This window comes from Gigantopelta aegis, chromosome 15 (genome assembly GCF_016097555.1).
Source record: "Gigantopelta aegis isolate Gae_Host chromosome 15, Gae_host_genome, whole genome shotgun sequence".
Classification (NCBI taxonomy): Eukaryota; Metazoa; Mollusca; class Gastropoda; order Neomphalida; family Peltospiridae; genus Gigantopelta; species Gigantopelta aegis.
Window position 1 is genome coordinate 26,746,492 of NC_054713.1, and position 16,664 is coordinate 26,763,155.

The window sequence follows — 16,664 nt, forward strand, 5'->3', positions numbered from 1 at the left end:
TTAGATATTGGCGGAGGCTGTCCTTGGTCACATTGTGCTGGGACTGCTGAGCTTCTTTCTTGGATTTCCTCCTTCTCTCTCTCTGGTTGGAGACCCAGTGCTGTCTTCTTGGACCTCTAAATCCTCAGTTTCCTCTGCTTTCCTCTTCTGAGTTCTGTATTTACCAGCCAGCCTCTTCCCCCTGCCTCTCCCTGTCTTGGGTGGCATGTTAAAGTTGAATTACAGCTGAATTAAATTTGAAATAAAGTTGAAATGTACTGTGTGTTCTGCTCCCAATAATCTCCGATCAGCAATTGGATTTCCCACGGTCAGCCGAAAGTTTTATACCATCAGGAGGTCACGTGACGCCTTCGTGACCTAGTTCAAACGCATCGTACTCTCAATACGACGTTGTGTAGCCATCGTGTGGCCTTCGTGTGTCCTGCGGGTAAACTACTTAATAAAAATTCACATCTTTGTGTTGCCTTCGTGTGTGGTTCGGGTGCCATCGTGTGACCTTCTGTAGGCATCGTACTTGCTTCGGCTGTTGATTGGCTGTTGACCAAGTTCGGGGCAATCTTCGCCCGAAATTCAAAATTCCATATTCGTATGGCCATCTGGTGTCAATTTCGGGACAGTGTGACGCCTGCATTACTGACATCATTTTTACTGTATTAACCTCTTGCAGGATTGTATCTCGGGGAAGAAATGGGTTCTGCTAAACACTCAAATGCAGTAAAATTTAGTGACGCAAAATTTCAATGTCAAGTGCAATCCTTTAGCATGATCCATTCATCAGGTTTTTGGTACGATCAGCAACCTTTTTGACTTCTAAATCAAATTTGGAAATAGCAAAAACCAAATCGGTTACAACCGAGAAATGCCACCGACTAGTTTACTTAGAGGGCTGGATGAGGAAATGTTCCACAAGATGTTACAACCAAAAGTTGATAGCTACACTGCCAATTAAAACATAGCAGTAGTTGATTTAAGGTGCTTAGAGAGGGTTCCACCTAGCATCTGGAAAATGGGAGTCATCATGACTCACAGGGTTTTATTTTGGGAGTCATGCATTCAAAAACGAGAGTTATCTATGATATATATTTCTTAAATCACATAATTAACTGAATAACTGTCTCCTTTATATTACATGCATAATTATATTATATCGATCCACTATTCTATCTGTATAATGCATATACATGTTTATCCATTGTTTTTCTTCTTGTCAATAATTTAGTGCTTTTTTCTGTCTTTTTATGTAGTCCGAAGGGACGTAGAAAGTGTGGTTCTTTCTACGTCCAAATATTGTTACATATCCTCTATATATAGCTGGCATTCAAAACTTGTTGCGCCCTGTTTTAACAGTTTCTCAACCGAAATAGTGTAACAAATGGTCACACAAACCAAAAATGTATAACCTACCGTACTCAGTAAGTCCCGACTGAAGTACTTGCGTCATTATTAACAAAATAAATCTTCCAACGACAACATAAAATATTTGCCTTCCATTTTAAATTTGCTAAATAGAGGGAAGCAATTTGCCATGCACATTAAGTATTGACTTGCACTATCTTTTTATGCACCCTTTGGCTTTTAGTCACCCAATGCTGCATGCTAACCTGCTTTGTAACATAGCTGCATCTGCACAATAATTAACACTTAAGTTACGTTATGAGATTTGCTCAACCATCTACATGTATTAAAAATAATAAAGAAAAATAATAAAAACAAAACAAAACTAGATAGATAGATCAAACTAAAAACTTGCGGCTGGTTAACTATTATCTGATGTCCGTAACAGACCGCGCATTCGACATTATCACGATGATCTAAATTTAAACAGGAACTGGCACATTACATCAGCCACACTGTTTTTAACACTTACACATATATGTTACGTAACATATTGATACGGTTGGGAACCAGTTAAACAGCTAGGCTATATTTGTTCTGAAACTTTGTAGCTGTTAAAACAAAATTAAATATTTTAATGTTGAAGTGATTAACAGTGGCAAAAAAAAACACAAAAAACTTTCCACTGATATTCATATAATTAAAGACTGCATGTATTCGATATTGTCGCGATTATCTAAATTTTGACAAAGGGACTGGCATGCTACATGAGCCACACTGGTTTCAACACTTAAAGGCATACTGTCACGGATTTATAAGGACCTTATTTCTCTAAAAATGGATAACAACTAAAAATTACATTAATTTTTGGAAACCAAATCTAGCTACTGCATCACCTTAACTGAACCATGATGGAGTGAAATCCATGTCAACCCTCTTGGCAATTTTAGTTTTTGAATTATGGACCACTGCCATAATTCAATTATTTTTACAAAATGTCATTAATAAATGGAGTATGGTGATTATGAAGATGGTTGGTGGAAGTACATTTAGGGACAAATCAAATAATTTTTGTTCAGGTAATACTTTGTTAGACCATTAAATAGGTCAGTGGTCTGTGACAATATGCCTTTAAGTTACGTTAAACGTATTGTCCTCTTGGAGCGAGACGTAGCCCAGTGGTAAAGCACTCGCTTGATGCGAGGTCGGTCTAGGATTGATCCCTGTTGGTGGGCCCTTTGGGCTCTTTCTCATTCCAGTCAGTGTACCACAACTACTATATCAAAGGCTAAGGTATGTGCTAGATCCCTTTCTACTAATGGAAAGAAATGTAGGTTTCCTCTCTAAAACATAATGTCAAAATTACCAAATGTTTGACATCGAATAAATTCTTCTAGAAAGACCTCTTTGTGCTAAAAAAAAAACCCAACAAAACCCCTACCTGTTGTACCCACATTAGTGAGATCTGAAGGCTGGAGGTTACACACTTAAGGCATTGTGGGAAGCTAAACCGTATGTCTCTGAGGAAATCCCTTGGCTAGGGCTACATTAAAGCAGAATCAGTAGAACCAATGGCCAACTTACCCGAGTTAGGGATGTAACCCTTCGGACAGTCTCCGGTCCACATACAGCTTGCTTCCTGGAGAAAAGCATCATGCTGCTTCCACTTGTAACCCAGTTTGCATCTGCACTCAGCATTGTGAGTGGAGGTGCAGCTAATGTTGGTTTCTTGATGCCAACTGTTACATTTTTGGCATTGTTCACAACGTCTTGCCTGGGTATAGTTTGTCTGGAAATATCCTGGAGAACAGTGCGAACACGTTGAATCACTGAAGTTCTTAGTACAATGTTGAGAAACATAATATCCTGGTGGACACATGTAACAAGTAGTTTTTACACCATCAGTAATGACGTTGTACTGATATGGATTATCTTCAGCCTTCTGAAAAGAAGTAATTTATATTAATTGCCTCTACATACAGGTAGATATACATTAAAGGTACTTCCCCCATCTTGACAAACTGTCCCTTCATGTATACTGACAATATATATTTTTTTGTGGAATATTAATTTGAGAACATACTAAAAATGTCAAGGAAAATCACTTCTCATCCAATACACTGAGACAGCAAATATTCAAAATTAAGTGGGAAAATTACTTCCCTTTGAGAGACGGTGCAGTAGTATAAAATAAAATCGGCCTCAGTGGCATCGTGGTTAAGTTATCGGACATAACGCTGGTAGGTACAGAGTTTGCAGCCCGGTGCCAGCTCCTACCCAAAGCGAATTTTAATGACTCAATGGGTAGGTCAGGGTGTTATATCTAAAATTTGACTTGACACCCATGGCTTTGAAATTGGGAATTTTAGTGTTATGTTACCAAAAATTTAGAATTTTTAGTTTCATTTCAAAAACATCTTACCAAGCCAAGTTAGAATTTAAAAAGTAATGCTATATATATGTATATACATGTACTTGTGTTTATAAATATATCTATTGTGCATTACAAAACATTATTGGGGAGGGAAGGTTTAATTGTCAAGTGAAGGAGATTTACATTCAGATTGGGAATTTTTAACTCCAAAATTGGGAATAGAAAACGACATGGTAGAATGGTGGTGAATGCATGGTGTCCATTATTGGAGTCTAAAAACATAGATGATAAAACCCTGTAGGTGTAAGGCCACTACACACTCTTTTCTCTCATTAACCACTAACAATTAACAACTAACCCATTGTCCTGGACAGACAGCCCAGATAGCTGAGGTATGTGCCCAGGACAGCGTGCTTGAACCTTAATTGGATATAAGCACGAAAATAAGTTGAAATGAAATGAAATAAAATAAACCATGAACTAACAAAGTTTTGGACAATTTTTAAACCCTAACAGGTAGGTCAATATGTTTAGAATTAATAAAATAGGCTTCAGCTATTATGTAGAGAATGATGACATTAGAACTTTGGAAACATACATGTACATGATTTATTATTTTTAGGTATAAACAAGGTCTGCTATATTTATGTTTATTACCCCAGCAGGAAGACAACAAGGGAAATAATAATCATACTTTCTCACTGTGAAATCATTATGCATTGGCAGTGTTTCTGCCAGCAGGGTAACCTGGTAAAATTACGTACCCAAAAATAATTCTAGGGTAAAATTACGTATCCAAATAATTCCTTCTTCTTTTTTTTGGACACGCGATATATACAGTCCATATCAGTCTCACACTTTGGGGTTTTAAGTCTTCAACAAAGACTTGGAGAAAAACTATGTCCTTTGTTTAAACAATACATTCTCTTGAACTAAAATAGAAAGTGAAAAGATGTCCATCATGTGCAACTGGGTCACGAAATGCGCATGCGCTGATAACATTCTGCGCATTGGAACGAAACCGTGCCAAAACGGCTCTAAGTGTAAACATTAGACAAAACGGAACCTAGCGTTGACTGAAACGGCGCCAAAGTCTATGGCTAAAATGAAAACAAGGTTCTTTTTATGTCTGCCCTCCCCCCCCCCCCCCCCAATAAATAAATAAAATAATTTAAAAAATGTTTATAATTATGCTTGTCTTCCTGGAGTGCTTAATACATTATTGATAGTAATTTCATTACATGAATCCATAATTAAGTATGAGTAGCACTTGCTGTAGGTTACGTAAGATCAACTATAATTAATATATTTAATTTATACATTCATGTGCTTGAAAATTTTCTGTCATTTGTTTATATGTGAAATGTATTTTATCTTGATGGGCGAGTTGTTGTTTTTTAAGTTCATAAAAAGAACAAATAAAATAAAACTAATGACACAAATACAATGTATTGACGCTGTAAACCTTTTTGTTGTTACTTTTATGATGTTAATATGTAATCGGACATCTAAATAAAATATGTACGCGCCATGAATGGGAGGGGTTGAATATCACACGCAAAGAGGGTATGGGAGGGAGGGGGTTCATGACATACTCGATCAAAATGTACCAGTGTAACTGGTTCGGGTTAGGGCAAAATAAAAAATAAAAATGTTTGTTTAAAACGTTAAATAATTGTACTTCGGTGTAGACCTGCACATGAGAGGGCAGGATGGGTAGTTATGAATGGTTCCTGTTTATTATATGTTTAAAAGGCTGGCTACCGTTCTAATCATACTGAGCCAATACTTTGAGATAAGTTTTTGCAAAATTGGTTCCGTTTTCTCCAACGAAAATGGTTCGTTTTTTGTAGTGGTTCCATTTTAACCTGATCCCATTGGCTAAATTTCAGCCAACCGTTTGTGGCTTACGTTTGCTAGACTGGTTTTTTGTGTGTTTTTTTCACTCAACACATGAAACCGAATGACCTTTTCGAGAACAGTCAAAATAGTGCGGGTAAATTTCCATCATTCGCTGTTACTGAACGCAGCCTACTTCATGAATAATTGGATAATTAATTTTAAAAATATGAAGGCAAGTTTACAAATTTCCTGCTGACTGTTACATTCGTCATTCATTCTCCTACGAAACCTGGAAAATATCACCATGAGCTCGCATGGATTTCAGACTCCAAATGCCGGGAAATTGCTTCTCCGGACATCTACAAATCCATTTTTTTTTCTGGGGGAGGATCCCCAGACCCCCCTCCCAATAAGATGCCCGTGGCAGGCTTTGTCTGCATGCTCCGCAATCATAAACTCATAACTACGTACCCAATTTTTTTTTTCTGGCGAAAACCCTGATTGGTGTAACATGAGGCAGGATTTAGCTCTGTCAGTTGAGTGTCGCTTGAGGTGCTTGCATTGCAGGATCGAACCACCTTGGTGGATCCATTCAACTGATTGGCTTTTTCTCATTCCAACCAGTGCACTACTACTGGTAAAAAGCCGTTGTATGTGCTTTACTGTCTGTGGGAAATTGCATATAAAAGGTCCCTTGCTGCATTAGAAAAAATGTAGCAGGTTTCTTCTGAGTCAGATTTACCAAATGTTTCACATCCACTAGCCGATGATTAATTAATCAATGTACTCTTATGGTGTCGATAGTAGAAGGGATATTTTTTGTTCATTATCCCACAGGCAGGATAGCACATACCATGGCCTTTGATATACCAGTTGTGGGGCACCAGCTGGAATAAGAAATACTCCAATGGGCCCACCGATGGGGATCGATCCTAGAGTCCTACTGTGCATCAGACGAGCGCTCTACCACTGGGCTATGTCTCGCACCAGCATATCAAATCATGCACTGTATTATGTGTAAGACAAACAAAATAACTTTAAAAGACTGGGTAATTTACCTCATTGAAGCCACAAGTTGTGACTGCACTTAAGAATAATATTGTGAAAGTCAGCATTCTATCACCAGTTCCTGCAACATTAGGAAAGAATAGTGCAAATTAAAAACAAACACAATACAGTCGAACCTGTATATAACGACCATTCAAGGTACCTGGCAATAGTGGTCGTTATGGACAGGTGGCTGTTATATACAGATAAAGGAAATTACCTATAAAATAATTTACTAAAAAACCCCAAAACATTACTAAACTGGAATGCATAGAGTATCAACAGACGTCACAAAAATTTAAAATAGAGAAAAACATATTTTTTACTACATAAAAATGTTATTCAAAGAAAATGTTATACAAAGCATAAATTTATAACATTTTATTGACATACGCTTTTTGAAAAAGTCATTTATCATCTATTGCTTTCCACTGCATTCTGTTACCTATTAAATTAGTGCACAACATGCAAAAGGTTGCAAGTAAGAAATCCTACATTAACAAAAGGCCGGCACATGTGCCCATGACAGGCGTGCGCTAAAACAGCTTGCTCTGAATGTGCACGTTAAACCCTATGGCTTGACTTACTTCAACGAATAACAAGTCACCTTGCAAATTAAATTACCAACCATATCATACAGATATAAGATGCAAATACGATTAATGACGTGTTGTTCTGACTTAAGTAAAACAATAACTTTATATTGTGACTGGGACAGGTCAGTAGATGTATTTATCTTGTGACCGTTATGGCAAGTTCAACTGTCCATTTTGGACAAAAAATAGTGGTCATTGTACTTTTGTGGCTGTTATAGCAGGTTCAACCATTCATTTTGGTCAAAAATAGTGGCCACTGGCCGCATTGAACAGGTGGCTGTTATATACAGGTAAAATAAAGAAGGAAATGCACTGGGTGGGATTTATGGTGGCTGTTATGGGCAGGTGGCCATAACATACAGGTGGCCGTTAGACCAGTCTTGACTGTATTTACATGTACACAGTTTTCTAACATATTCAAATACAAATGTACATACATATAGTGGTCTTGATAAGAAAGACATAACATACAGGTGGCCGTTAGACCAGTCTCGACTATTTACATGTACACAGTTTTCTAACATATATACATACAAATGTACATACATATAGTGGTCTTGATAAGAAAGACAACAAGGCTAGCTCTGGCACTTGCCAAATTCGCCAATTGCAAATTTTGAAATAATTTCATGTAATAATTAACTTGTGCTGCAAACTGTATAGGGTTATAGGGCCACCACGAGTACTCGAGTACTCTGGCACAAAAAAAAAGAAGAAAAAAAAGTTTGTTTTGTTTAATGACACCACTGGAGCACATTGATTAATTAATCAAAATCCTAGGGCTGAGGCACTACCTTTTATAAACAAATGAAACACTATACAAATTAAACCCCGAGATGTGTATGCTATTTTGTGGAGTAAAAAAAAAAGAAGTGAAATCCCCCACCCACCCCCCCCGAGGGTACAGCCCTTTGTGTATACAATCTGCTTTCAATTTAGCAGTCAAAATTGATTGTTTTTTAATTATTTTTAATTAATAATTAACAACCCTCCCAAAAAACCCTTCAAGTACCCTCAAAATGTTCAAGTGCCCTTTTTGTTTGTATAAAAATTGTTTTGCACATTAAGCACTTTTAGCTACATGAAGTTAAGTTGTGCCTGTATGCGCAACAGAGGTGGATCTAAGGGGAAGCCCCAGGGGCCCTGCCCCCCACTAAATTTTGCGAAAGTTATAATTTTATTATATATTAATTTTCCTTTAGCATTCCGCATCAAGTCATTGCACATGCCCACACAATGGATTTTCTGGATCCGCCACTGCACAAGCTTGCAGATGTGTGTCCGTGTTACCGAGTCTCAATGGAGTTCAGTGTTCACAACATTGTTTAACGCGAGTAATGAGCACCTTAATTTTGCATGATCAAAGTTGCATAATGAAAGCCTAAAAGTTTTTGCTTTGAAATTGTATAGATTTTCAAAATTAAAAATGAACAATAGCCTCTGTAATTTTTATGTATATCTGCCCTACCTGGACCGAGCCGTCCCTAGAATATATCCCTTTAAAGCTGTAATTTACAAGTGCCCCTTTGTATCGGGCTTTTTTTTATTTATTTATGTATAACTGCCCTACCTGGACTGAACCGTCCCTAGAATAGTACCTTTTAAAGTTTTAATTTACAAGTTCTTACAAGTGCCCTGTTGCATCGTATTGTATGACAAAAATACCAAACCAATAGCCAATGATTAATAAATCAGTGTGCTCTAATGGTGTCGTTAAACAAAACAAACTTATTTTTCAAAGAATAAATGGACATTTTATTATAGCTGTGATTTAAAACACATAGGGTGTCGTCAGACTATCACTGTGTCAAGTAGCCTTATGCTTCAAATTGTATAGGGATATTGGGCCGCCACGAGTACTCGAGTAAGTACTCTGGCACAAAAAAACAAACAGAAAAAAGTTTGTTTTGTTTAATGACACCACTGGAGCACATTGATTAATTAATCAAAATCCTAGGGGGAGGCACTACTTTTTATAAACAAATAAAACACTATACAAATTAAACCCTAAGATGTGTATGCTATTTTCTGGAGTAAAAAAAAAAAGGAAGATTCCCCCTGCGACCCCCCCCCCCCCCCCCCCAAAGAGGGTACGGCCCTGTGTGTACACAATCTGCTTTCAATTTAGCAGTCAAAATGGATTTTTTTTTAAATTATATTTTAATGATTTTTGACCGATAGTGATGAATAAAATGTTTGAATATGTCTATCATTTTTTATTTATAAAATTTGATCATGCTAATTTTGGATGGACTGTTTTTCCAAGAATATTAATTTATATTTTGTGTTTATACTTAAAAGGAAGATAAATATGGTCAAACTTACTCGCACTAAAACTTCCAAAAGTTCTGTCACAGAGGGGCGGGACATAGTCCAGTGGTAAGTGCGTGGTTGATGTGCAGTCAATGTGGGATCGATCCCCGTCAGTGGGCCCATTGAGCTATTTCTTGTCACAGCCAGTGCACCACGACTGGTGTACCAAAGGCCATGGTATGTGCTATCCTGTCGGTGGAATGGTGCATATAAAATAATCCCTTGCTACTAATGGAAAAATGTAGCAGGTTTCGTCTCTAAGACTATAGCTATGTCAAAATTACCAGATATTTGACATCCAATAGCCGATGATGAATGAACCAATGTGATCTAGTGGTGTCGTTAAACAAAACAAACATTAAGTTTAACTAAACAGTCACAGCTTCCGGAAAAATTTAAAAAAATAAAAACTTAAACCAGTTCCATTCATACAGTGATAGGCCCCATCACTTTTATTTTTGTCACTCATGGATGTCTACATTACTAGGGGAAAGTGCCCAAGAAGCCCACTGCCATTTTCGTGCATTTTCCGAAAGACTGATGTTATAATTACATGTACATCATAAAAAGTTTGTTCACATGTTCTATAACCTTGTGCAATGCATATTGATAGCCAAAAAAGCAGTGGCACTAACTAAGAAACAGATATGTAATTTGATACTTTTTTTTACTATTTTTAGATAATTTCAAATTGTGATATCTGCCATAAAGGGTGTCGATCATAAGCAATCTCTTTTGTGCATATTTTTGCAATAAATCAAATAAAATGAGTCTCCATATTTAAGCAATGCTCTTCTAAACTAAAAGTGTGCTAATTGTGCTCAAAACGCACACCTCTTTTGTTCTTAAAACACACAGTGGGTGTGCGTTTTAAGAACAGAGGTGTGCGTTTTATGAACATATTACTAGTAAGCTGTTGTGATTTAGTTGTTAATTAGTATTTCCATTAACTTTAATTAACATAAAATGCAGATTGTTTATTTTACTAAACATTTTCAAGAGCCAGTGTTGTTATGAATTTTTTATATTGTCTTTTAAATGAAGGTAAGGATACACTGTTTTAAATGAATCTGGGATTGTATTCCATGTTTCAACACCGGAATATCTGAAGATGTGTTTATACAATTCAGTGTTGGGTCTTGGCAATACAAGATTATGTGTTGCTGATCTCAGGTTATATTTATTTGAGCCTGATTATGGTATGAAATAATCACTTATATATACATGTGTCAGATTGTTCAATGCCTTATATACTAATGTATCCGTATGGTATGTGCACCTATAATCAAAAGGCAACCACTGTAATTCCTTCAAGAGATCTGCTGAAGGAGTTAGCCGCTCTTTTTTGTAGCTTTATTAATCTGTCAACGTATGTTTTATTGCAGTGACCCCATGCTACTGACCCATAATCAAATATGGGAAGAATTTATGCATTATAGAATAGAGATTTTGATTCTGGGGTGAGAAATTTGCCAATTCATCTCAAAAGAGCCAGTTTATATGAAACTTGTGAACAAATGTGATCAACTTGTGTGTTCCAGCTAATATTTTGATCACAACAGAGTCTTACCGGTAAATGTTTTTGGCAATAAGCAGGTGATATAGGATTATTATTGATACTTAGTTTGAACTGACCAATTTGGCCCAATTTTTGCTGTGTACCAATTAACATACATGTAGTTTTAAATGGGTTTATAGACATATTATTATTGATGCACCAAAAGTTTACGGCATCTAAGTTTGTAACGTAGCAGCTATTACAGATGATGATAACTAGTTTAACGTGCCCATATACCACTAGGGTTTCGAACACGCCCATCCCGAGTCCGACCTCCGATAAGATCGGTGGCCTGACTCGGGATGGAGGGGGGAGGTGAAAATGGGCAGAATTTTGAAAATAGCAATTAGTAAAAAAGTTAATAAATTAAAGAAAAAAAAGAAAAAGGTTACAAGCCAAAAATAAAAAAGAATTGACTGCTCGGCCGAATATTTATATAATTTGGAGCATTTTAGAAGGACAGTCCAAAATTAAATAAGAGAAAGAAGAGAGTATCGGACTATTTAATAATATTACAAAAAAGAAGTAATTTCGACATAAAATTTTGAACGCAGATCTAAATGTTTAAAGTCTGATCGATATGTCCACGCGAGTGGCCTCGTTAAGGCCGTTTGGGTGCACAGCTTAAAGGGACGAGATGGGTTGCATCCCGTCAAGAAAACCCCTAGATTGACAGTCGATAGACGTTGAAGGTGTAGTGCTGTGCTGAAATACAGATCTTGAGAAGCCGGAATCCGTCTGAACGAGTAGAGTATCAGACTAGGGTATAGTCCAGTCGTCATGGGTTGGTATAGTGGTGCGGACGGGCCCGACTCCAGAGGATACGAGATGGTATCACTATAAAACAATGTAAAGTCTAGAAAAAGAGTAGTAGGGGCCGACCCCGCTTCCTATTTCTTCTTAGAGTGGGGCGGTCAATCTTCCAGTGCTGCTAGGACAGGCTCGGACATGTAGAGACTAAACGCGAACAACCGTGGCGTTCTGCAGAATGGCCGTCATACGAGTCACGAAAAAACAAGTCAACATAGTCAGACTGAGAAAAACGTGGAGGCGAGGAAACTCGCTGAAAAAGAATCCAACCTGGTGGTGCAGACTGTCGAAACGAGAAGCGTTCCCGCGTTCAATCAGTTCCAATGGCCGCATACATCCCAGTAGAAAACTTCATTTCGATGACAAAAACAACGAAATGAAGGACCCCCAAGTCGAGCACACGAAAGCACGTGCAGTGTGCACAAGCGAAACAAACACGTCTTACCGCGTGGAGCTCCAGACTGGGAATGGCTATTACAGACAAATGTCTGCCAGGTGTGTGTAATGTCGTATCATCTGCATACATATCTACACTGACATTTTGGGTAGAAAATGGAAGATCATTTATAAACACAAGAAATAAAATAGGTCCAAGAATAGAGCATTGAGGCACACCAGATACTATATCCAGCTAAGATTTTGATCAACACAGAGTCCTAAATGTTTCTGGCAATAAGCAGGTGATATAGGGTTATTATTGATATTTAGTTGCAACTGACCAGTTTGGCCCAATTTTTGCTCTGTACCAATTAACATACATATAGTTTTAGATGGGTTTATAGACATATTATTATTGATGCACCAAGAGTTTAAGGCATCTAAGTTTGTTTGTAACATAGCCTCTATTACAGACAAATGTCTGCCAGATGTGTGTAATGTTGTGTCATCTGCATACATATCTATACTGACATTTTGGTAGGAGAAAGGATAAGGCTAAAAAGAAACTTAGTCACCAGAGGTGGGTTCTCTGCTCAGACAAGAGTCAAACACGTAATGGAGCAAGGGTAGGTAAAGGGTATTAAGATGGTAAGAAAGCAACGTATGCATATTTTGGTATTTACTGTCACGAGAAGTACAGTCATCCACCGACAGAAGATTGGCTACAGTGCCAGTCGTGAAGCATGTGGCAATGAGTTTTCTCTTTGTGACTCGTGTTGTTAAATAGCAAATGTAGTTATATCTGTAAGTATACGACCAGGAAATGTTAAATGTTACAAATTTTTATTGTGACATGAATTTACAATAACACATTTTGGTTATTGAAGTCTAATAAGAATGAAGTGTTGTTTAAGAGATGAGAGACTAGAGTGGGCCTTTTGTAACCATTGGAGTAATACAAAATATGATGGGGTGTGTCTTGTGAACAGAGGAGTGCTTCTAAGAAGCACCTTCCAGGGTTTTCCAGGATGCGTGCGAATCCTGTTCTTGTGAACCCGGTGTTCACAAAAGGCCCACTTTATGCCTAAAGCTAGGATTCCATGTGTCCGTAGTGCGCTATGCGTAGTGCGTTATGCGCTAATAACGGTTTCTATTGAATTCAATTGAAGCGATTCCATGTGTACATAATGCGTGATGCGTAATGCATGATGCGTTAATTCAGAACTCCTCGATGATCGTTCCAATACGCATCACGCAGACAATACGGTCACAGGAAGTCGAGAAATCACGTGTTAAAGGAGTGGTGCAATTTCAGATTGCACAGTTGTTCTTCAATGCAGAGAATAGGCATTTGCCACCCCAAACTATTATGCCTCTTCCTCCAATGCAAGCATGTGTGCAGCCTCAAACACATTGCATAATATCTCCCTCCAGCACTCTTCAGCAGTGCGTTCCCTTATATCAGTGCTCACCACAAAGTAATCACTATGAAAACGAGCACTTCCCCAGTGTGGAGAGGGAAACATCAGATGTTCTTGGCATGGCTATGACCGAGTTAAACAACTGAAAGAAGTGTTTTATTTAACGACGCACTCAACACATTTTATTTACGGTTATATGGCGTCAGACATATGGTTAAGGACCACACAGATTTGGAGAGGAAACCCGCTGTCGCCACTACATGGGCTACTCTTCCGATTAGCAGCAAGGGATCTTTTATTTGCGCTTCCCACAGGCAGGATAGCACAAACCATGGCCTTTGTTGAACCAGTTATGGATCACTGGTCGGTGCAAGTGGTTTACACCTACCCATTGAGCCTTGCGGAGCACTCACTCAGGGTTTGGAGTTGGTATCTGGATTAAAAATCCCATGCCTCGACTGGGATCCGAACCCAGTACCTACCAGCCTGTAGACCGATGGCCTGCCACGACGCCACCGAGGCCGGTTTAAACAACCGAGACAGGAATTAATATGTTTCTTTATTATGGCAACCTTAATGTATAGAGCACTGTAACGTTTGCATTCGGTATTTTAGATGCAATAGGGCCAGGATGGCAAATGCTCACTATTCATGATTTTCAGGAAACAGTTCATACTACAGTCATTGTATAATTTTGATATTTGTATTACATGTTTTTGCAAATAAACAGAACTTAACAAAATATATACATGTGTATGTTTATGTTATTACCTCAAACAAATTGTAAGTCGTTCCGTTGGACTGATGGTTTCTCTTTAGGTTTATTTTGACAAAGTGTGGCTCTAAATGCAACAAAACTTGCTGAAATTGTTCCCTGCTTAAACGAAAGTATTGTTGGAATACTTTTGAATCCAACTCAAGTTCTTTAACCAGATGATGGTACGTTCCAAATATTTTTCTCTGTTTCAATATTGCATGGACCCAGCACTTATGTTTCCTTCGAGCAACATATTTTCATCTTCTTAAACCTCTCTTCTTAAACGCGCTAGTTTTGACCAGCAGGGAGGCATGACTTCACTACAAAAGATAAAGTCTACTATAGATAATGTTCCGTAAAAATAACATTCAACAAAAAATATAAACGCAATACACAGAAACTTATATATGTACGTGTATATGCAGCATAATTATGATAAGCCAGTTTGTTAAATGTCAGCGGATCCAAGTCGATGGTGTTGGGGTGGGTGCCCTTTTCTAAAGAATATAAACATTTTATTCCTTCAGTGGGGGAGATGGAATATTGATATTTTTTGGAGGTAGATTACGGTATGATTTGAGTAAACATCGAAGTATTAAAAGTTATTAAAAGTTGCACCCACACACTAGAAGCCAGACATCCGTCATATAATATTTTCATACAGTAACAATAATTTTGTGATAATAACTACACTTAAACCATATTTTGCAAGCCATATTCACAAAATACACACCTATTCTTTTCTCCAGTCTTGCTCCAAAAGGACAAAGTAGTTTCACGCAGATGAATATATACGGATACATGGAAACGGGCAAAACGCATTGCGCATCACGCACTACGGACACATGGAATCCTAGCTTAATCCTATTTTTCTGTCATTATTTAAGAACAGAAAATAATATACACCTATCATTCCCAGGATCCAAACATGATTATTAATTAAATCGGCTGTCCAGGGGCGTAGCATGATCTGGACCTGGGGGGGGGGGGGGGTGTTCGAATATGAACCAAGTGGACCCTTTTCTATTTTGTTTTTGCACCACCAGAAACTCCATATGTATAAACCTGTATGTTTTAGTTCAGTTCTGAAAGCGGACCATTTGCTTCAGCTCCCTAGCCATGCCCCTGCTGTCAAAGTTTGTGTCGTTATAAACATAGACTTTCGAGATGTATCGTCAACGTCCCTAACTGCGTTATGCTTCAAATTCCATTCATTTTGTTTTCTCGTGAACAGTTCATCGGCATGTCGTTCATTTATGAGGTTTTTCGGTATAATATCCGCCCGGTCCCCTACATTATTATTTTTAGTTAGGGTTGAGGGTTAGGGTTAGGGTTAGGGTTAGGGTTGGGGTTAGGGTTGGGGTTAGGGTTGGGGTTAGGGTTAGGGTTGGGGTTGGGGTTGGAGTTAAGGTTAGGGTTAGGGTTAGAGGAAGGGGGGGCCGGGCGGATATTTTTCCACCTTTAAAACCATTAATTTTACCATGATTTTGTTTTACATCCATATTGTTGATTTTTTTTTTAACGTTAATTGATTGCAGTCCATTATGTTTCAGGTATCGTAGCTGGAAAATGTAGAATAATATTTCCGTAAATATCGTATTCGTGTTTTTGTCGTTAGGTGAACGCAGTTTGGGACGTCGATGGTAGCCTACACGTCATCAATGTTAAGCCTAAGGGGGTGCCTTTTAGGCACTTTCCCCAACTTAAAATAGTTGAAATTACCAGCGTGAAGAGACAGCATTTTTTAAATTAGATAAGTTAGTGTTAATAAAGTCAATAAAAGTTGTCTGTACTCACGCATTGTAAAACACCTATCAGACCAGACCAAGTCACGAGACAAGACTGAGACAGGAACTTATGTCAGCACTAGGTATAGAATACATACGGGTCTCATTTTGTATTCGGATGTGCTCGGATATACCCGAGTTGTAAACTTGTTTGCTCGGATATACCCGAGTTGTAAACTTGTTTGCTCGGATATATCCGAGTTGTTGTAAACTTGCTTCAATTTTGCCTTCGGGTACATTTGTATTTGACCTGAACAGTCAGTAACTAGTTATTATTTTTTATCCCGCAGTCCATAAAAATTATGGGGAACATGTATTATTTTTGTTATTTCAGTACATTGTACGATGACCTAAGGTCGACGACAGTCACTCTTCACACCCTTGTTTTCATTTGGCTTTGTTACGTTTGTACATAATACATATGGATCAGGGCTAGGCGGACATTT

The 16,664-nt window shown here is 37.9% G+C and overlaps 1 protein-coding gene across 4 annotated transcripts in view; it reads right to left on the reverse strand.

Annotated features, from left to right (window-relative positions):
• LOC121389616 (tumor necrosis factor receptor superfamily member 6B-like) overlaps positions 1-16,306 on the reverse strand; it is a 27,743-nt gene extending 11,437 nt beyond the window's left edge. Inside the window, exons 1-4 of one of the 4 annotated variants that reach the window (XR_005960093.1) lie at positions 16,229-16,306; positions 14,446-14,751; positions 6,610-6,680; positions 2,920-3,274 (exon numbers count right to left, since the gene is read on the reverse strand). Coding sequence is in view for 3 of the 4 variants with exons in the window: in XM_041521256.1 (XP_041377190.1) it covers positions 2,920-3,277; positions 6,610-6,680; positions 16,229-16,232 (433 nt within the window). In the remaining variant the exon portion in view is untranslated. Of the gene's footprint in view, positions 1-2,919; positions 3,278-6,609; positions 6,681-14,445; positions 14,897-16,228 lie in introns of those variants that run through there. The other 3 variants (XM_041521257.1, XM_041521256.1, XM_041521258.1) reach the window with 3 other exon arrangements.
• Between the last annotated feature and the right edge of the window lie 358 nt (positions 16,307-16,664).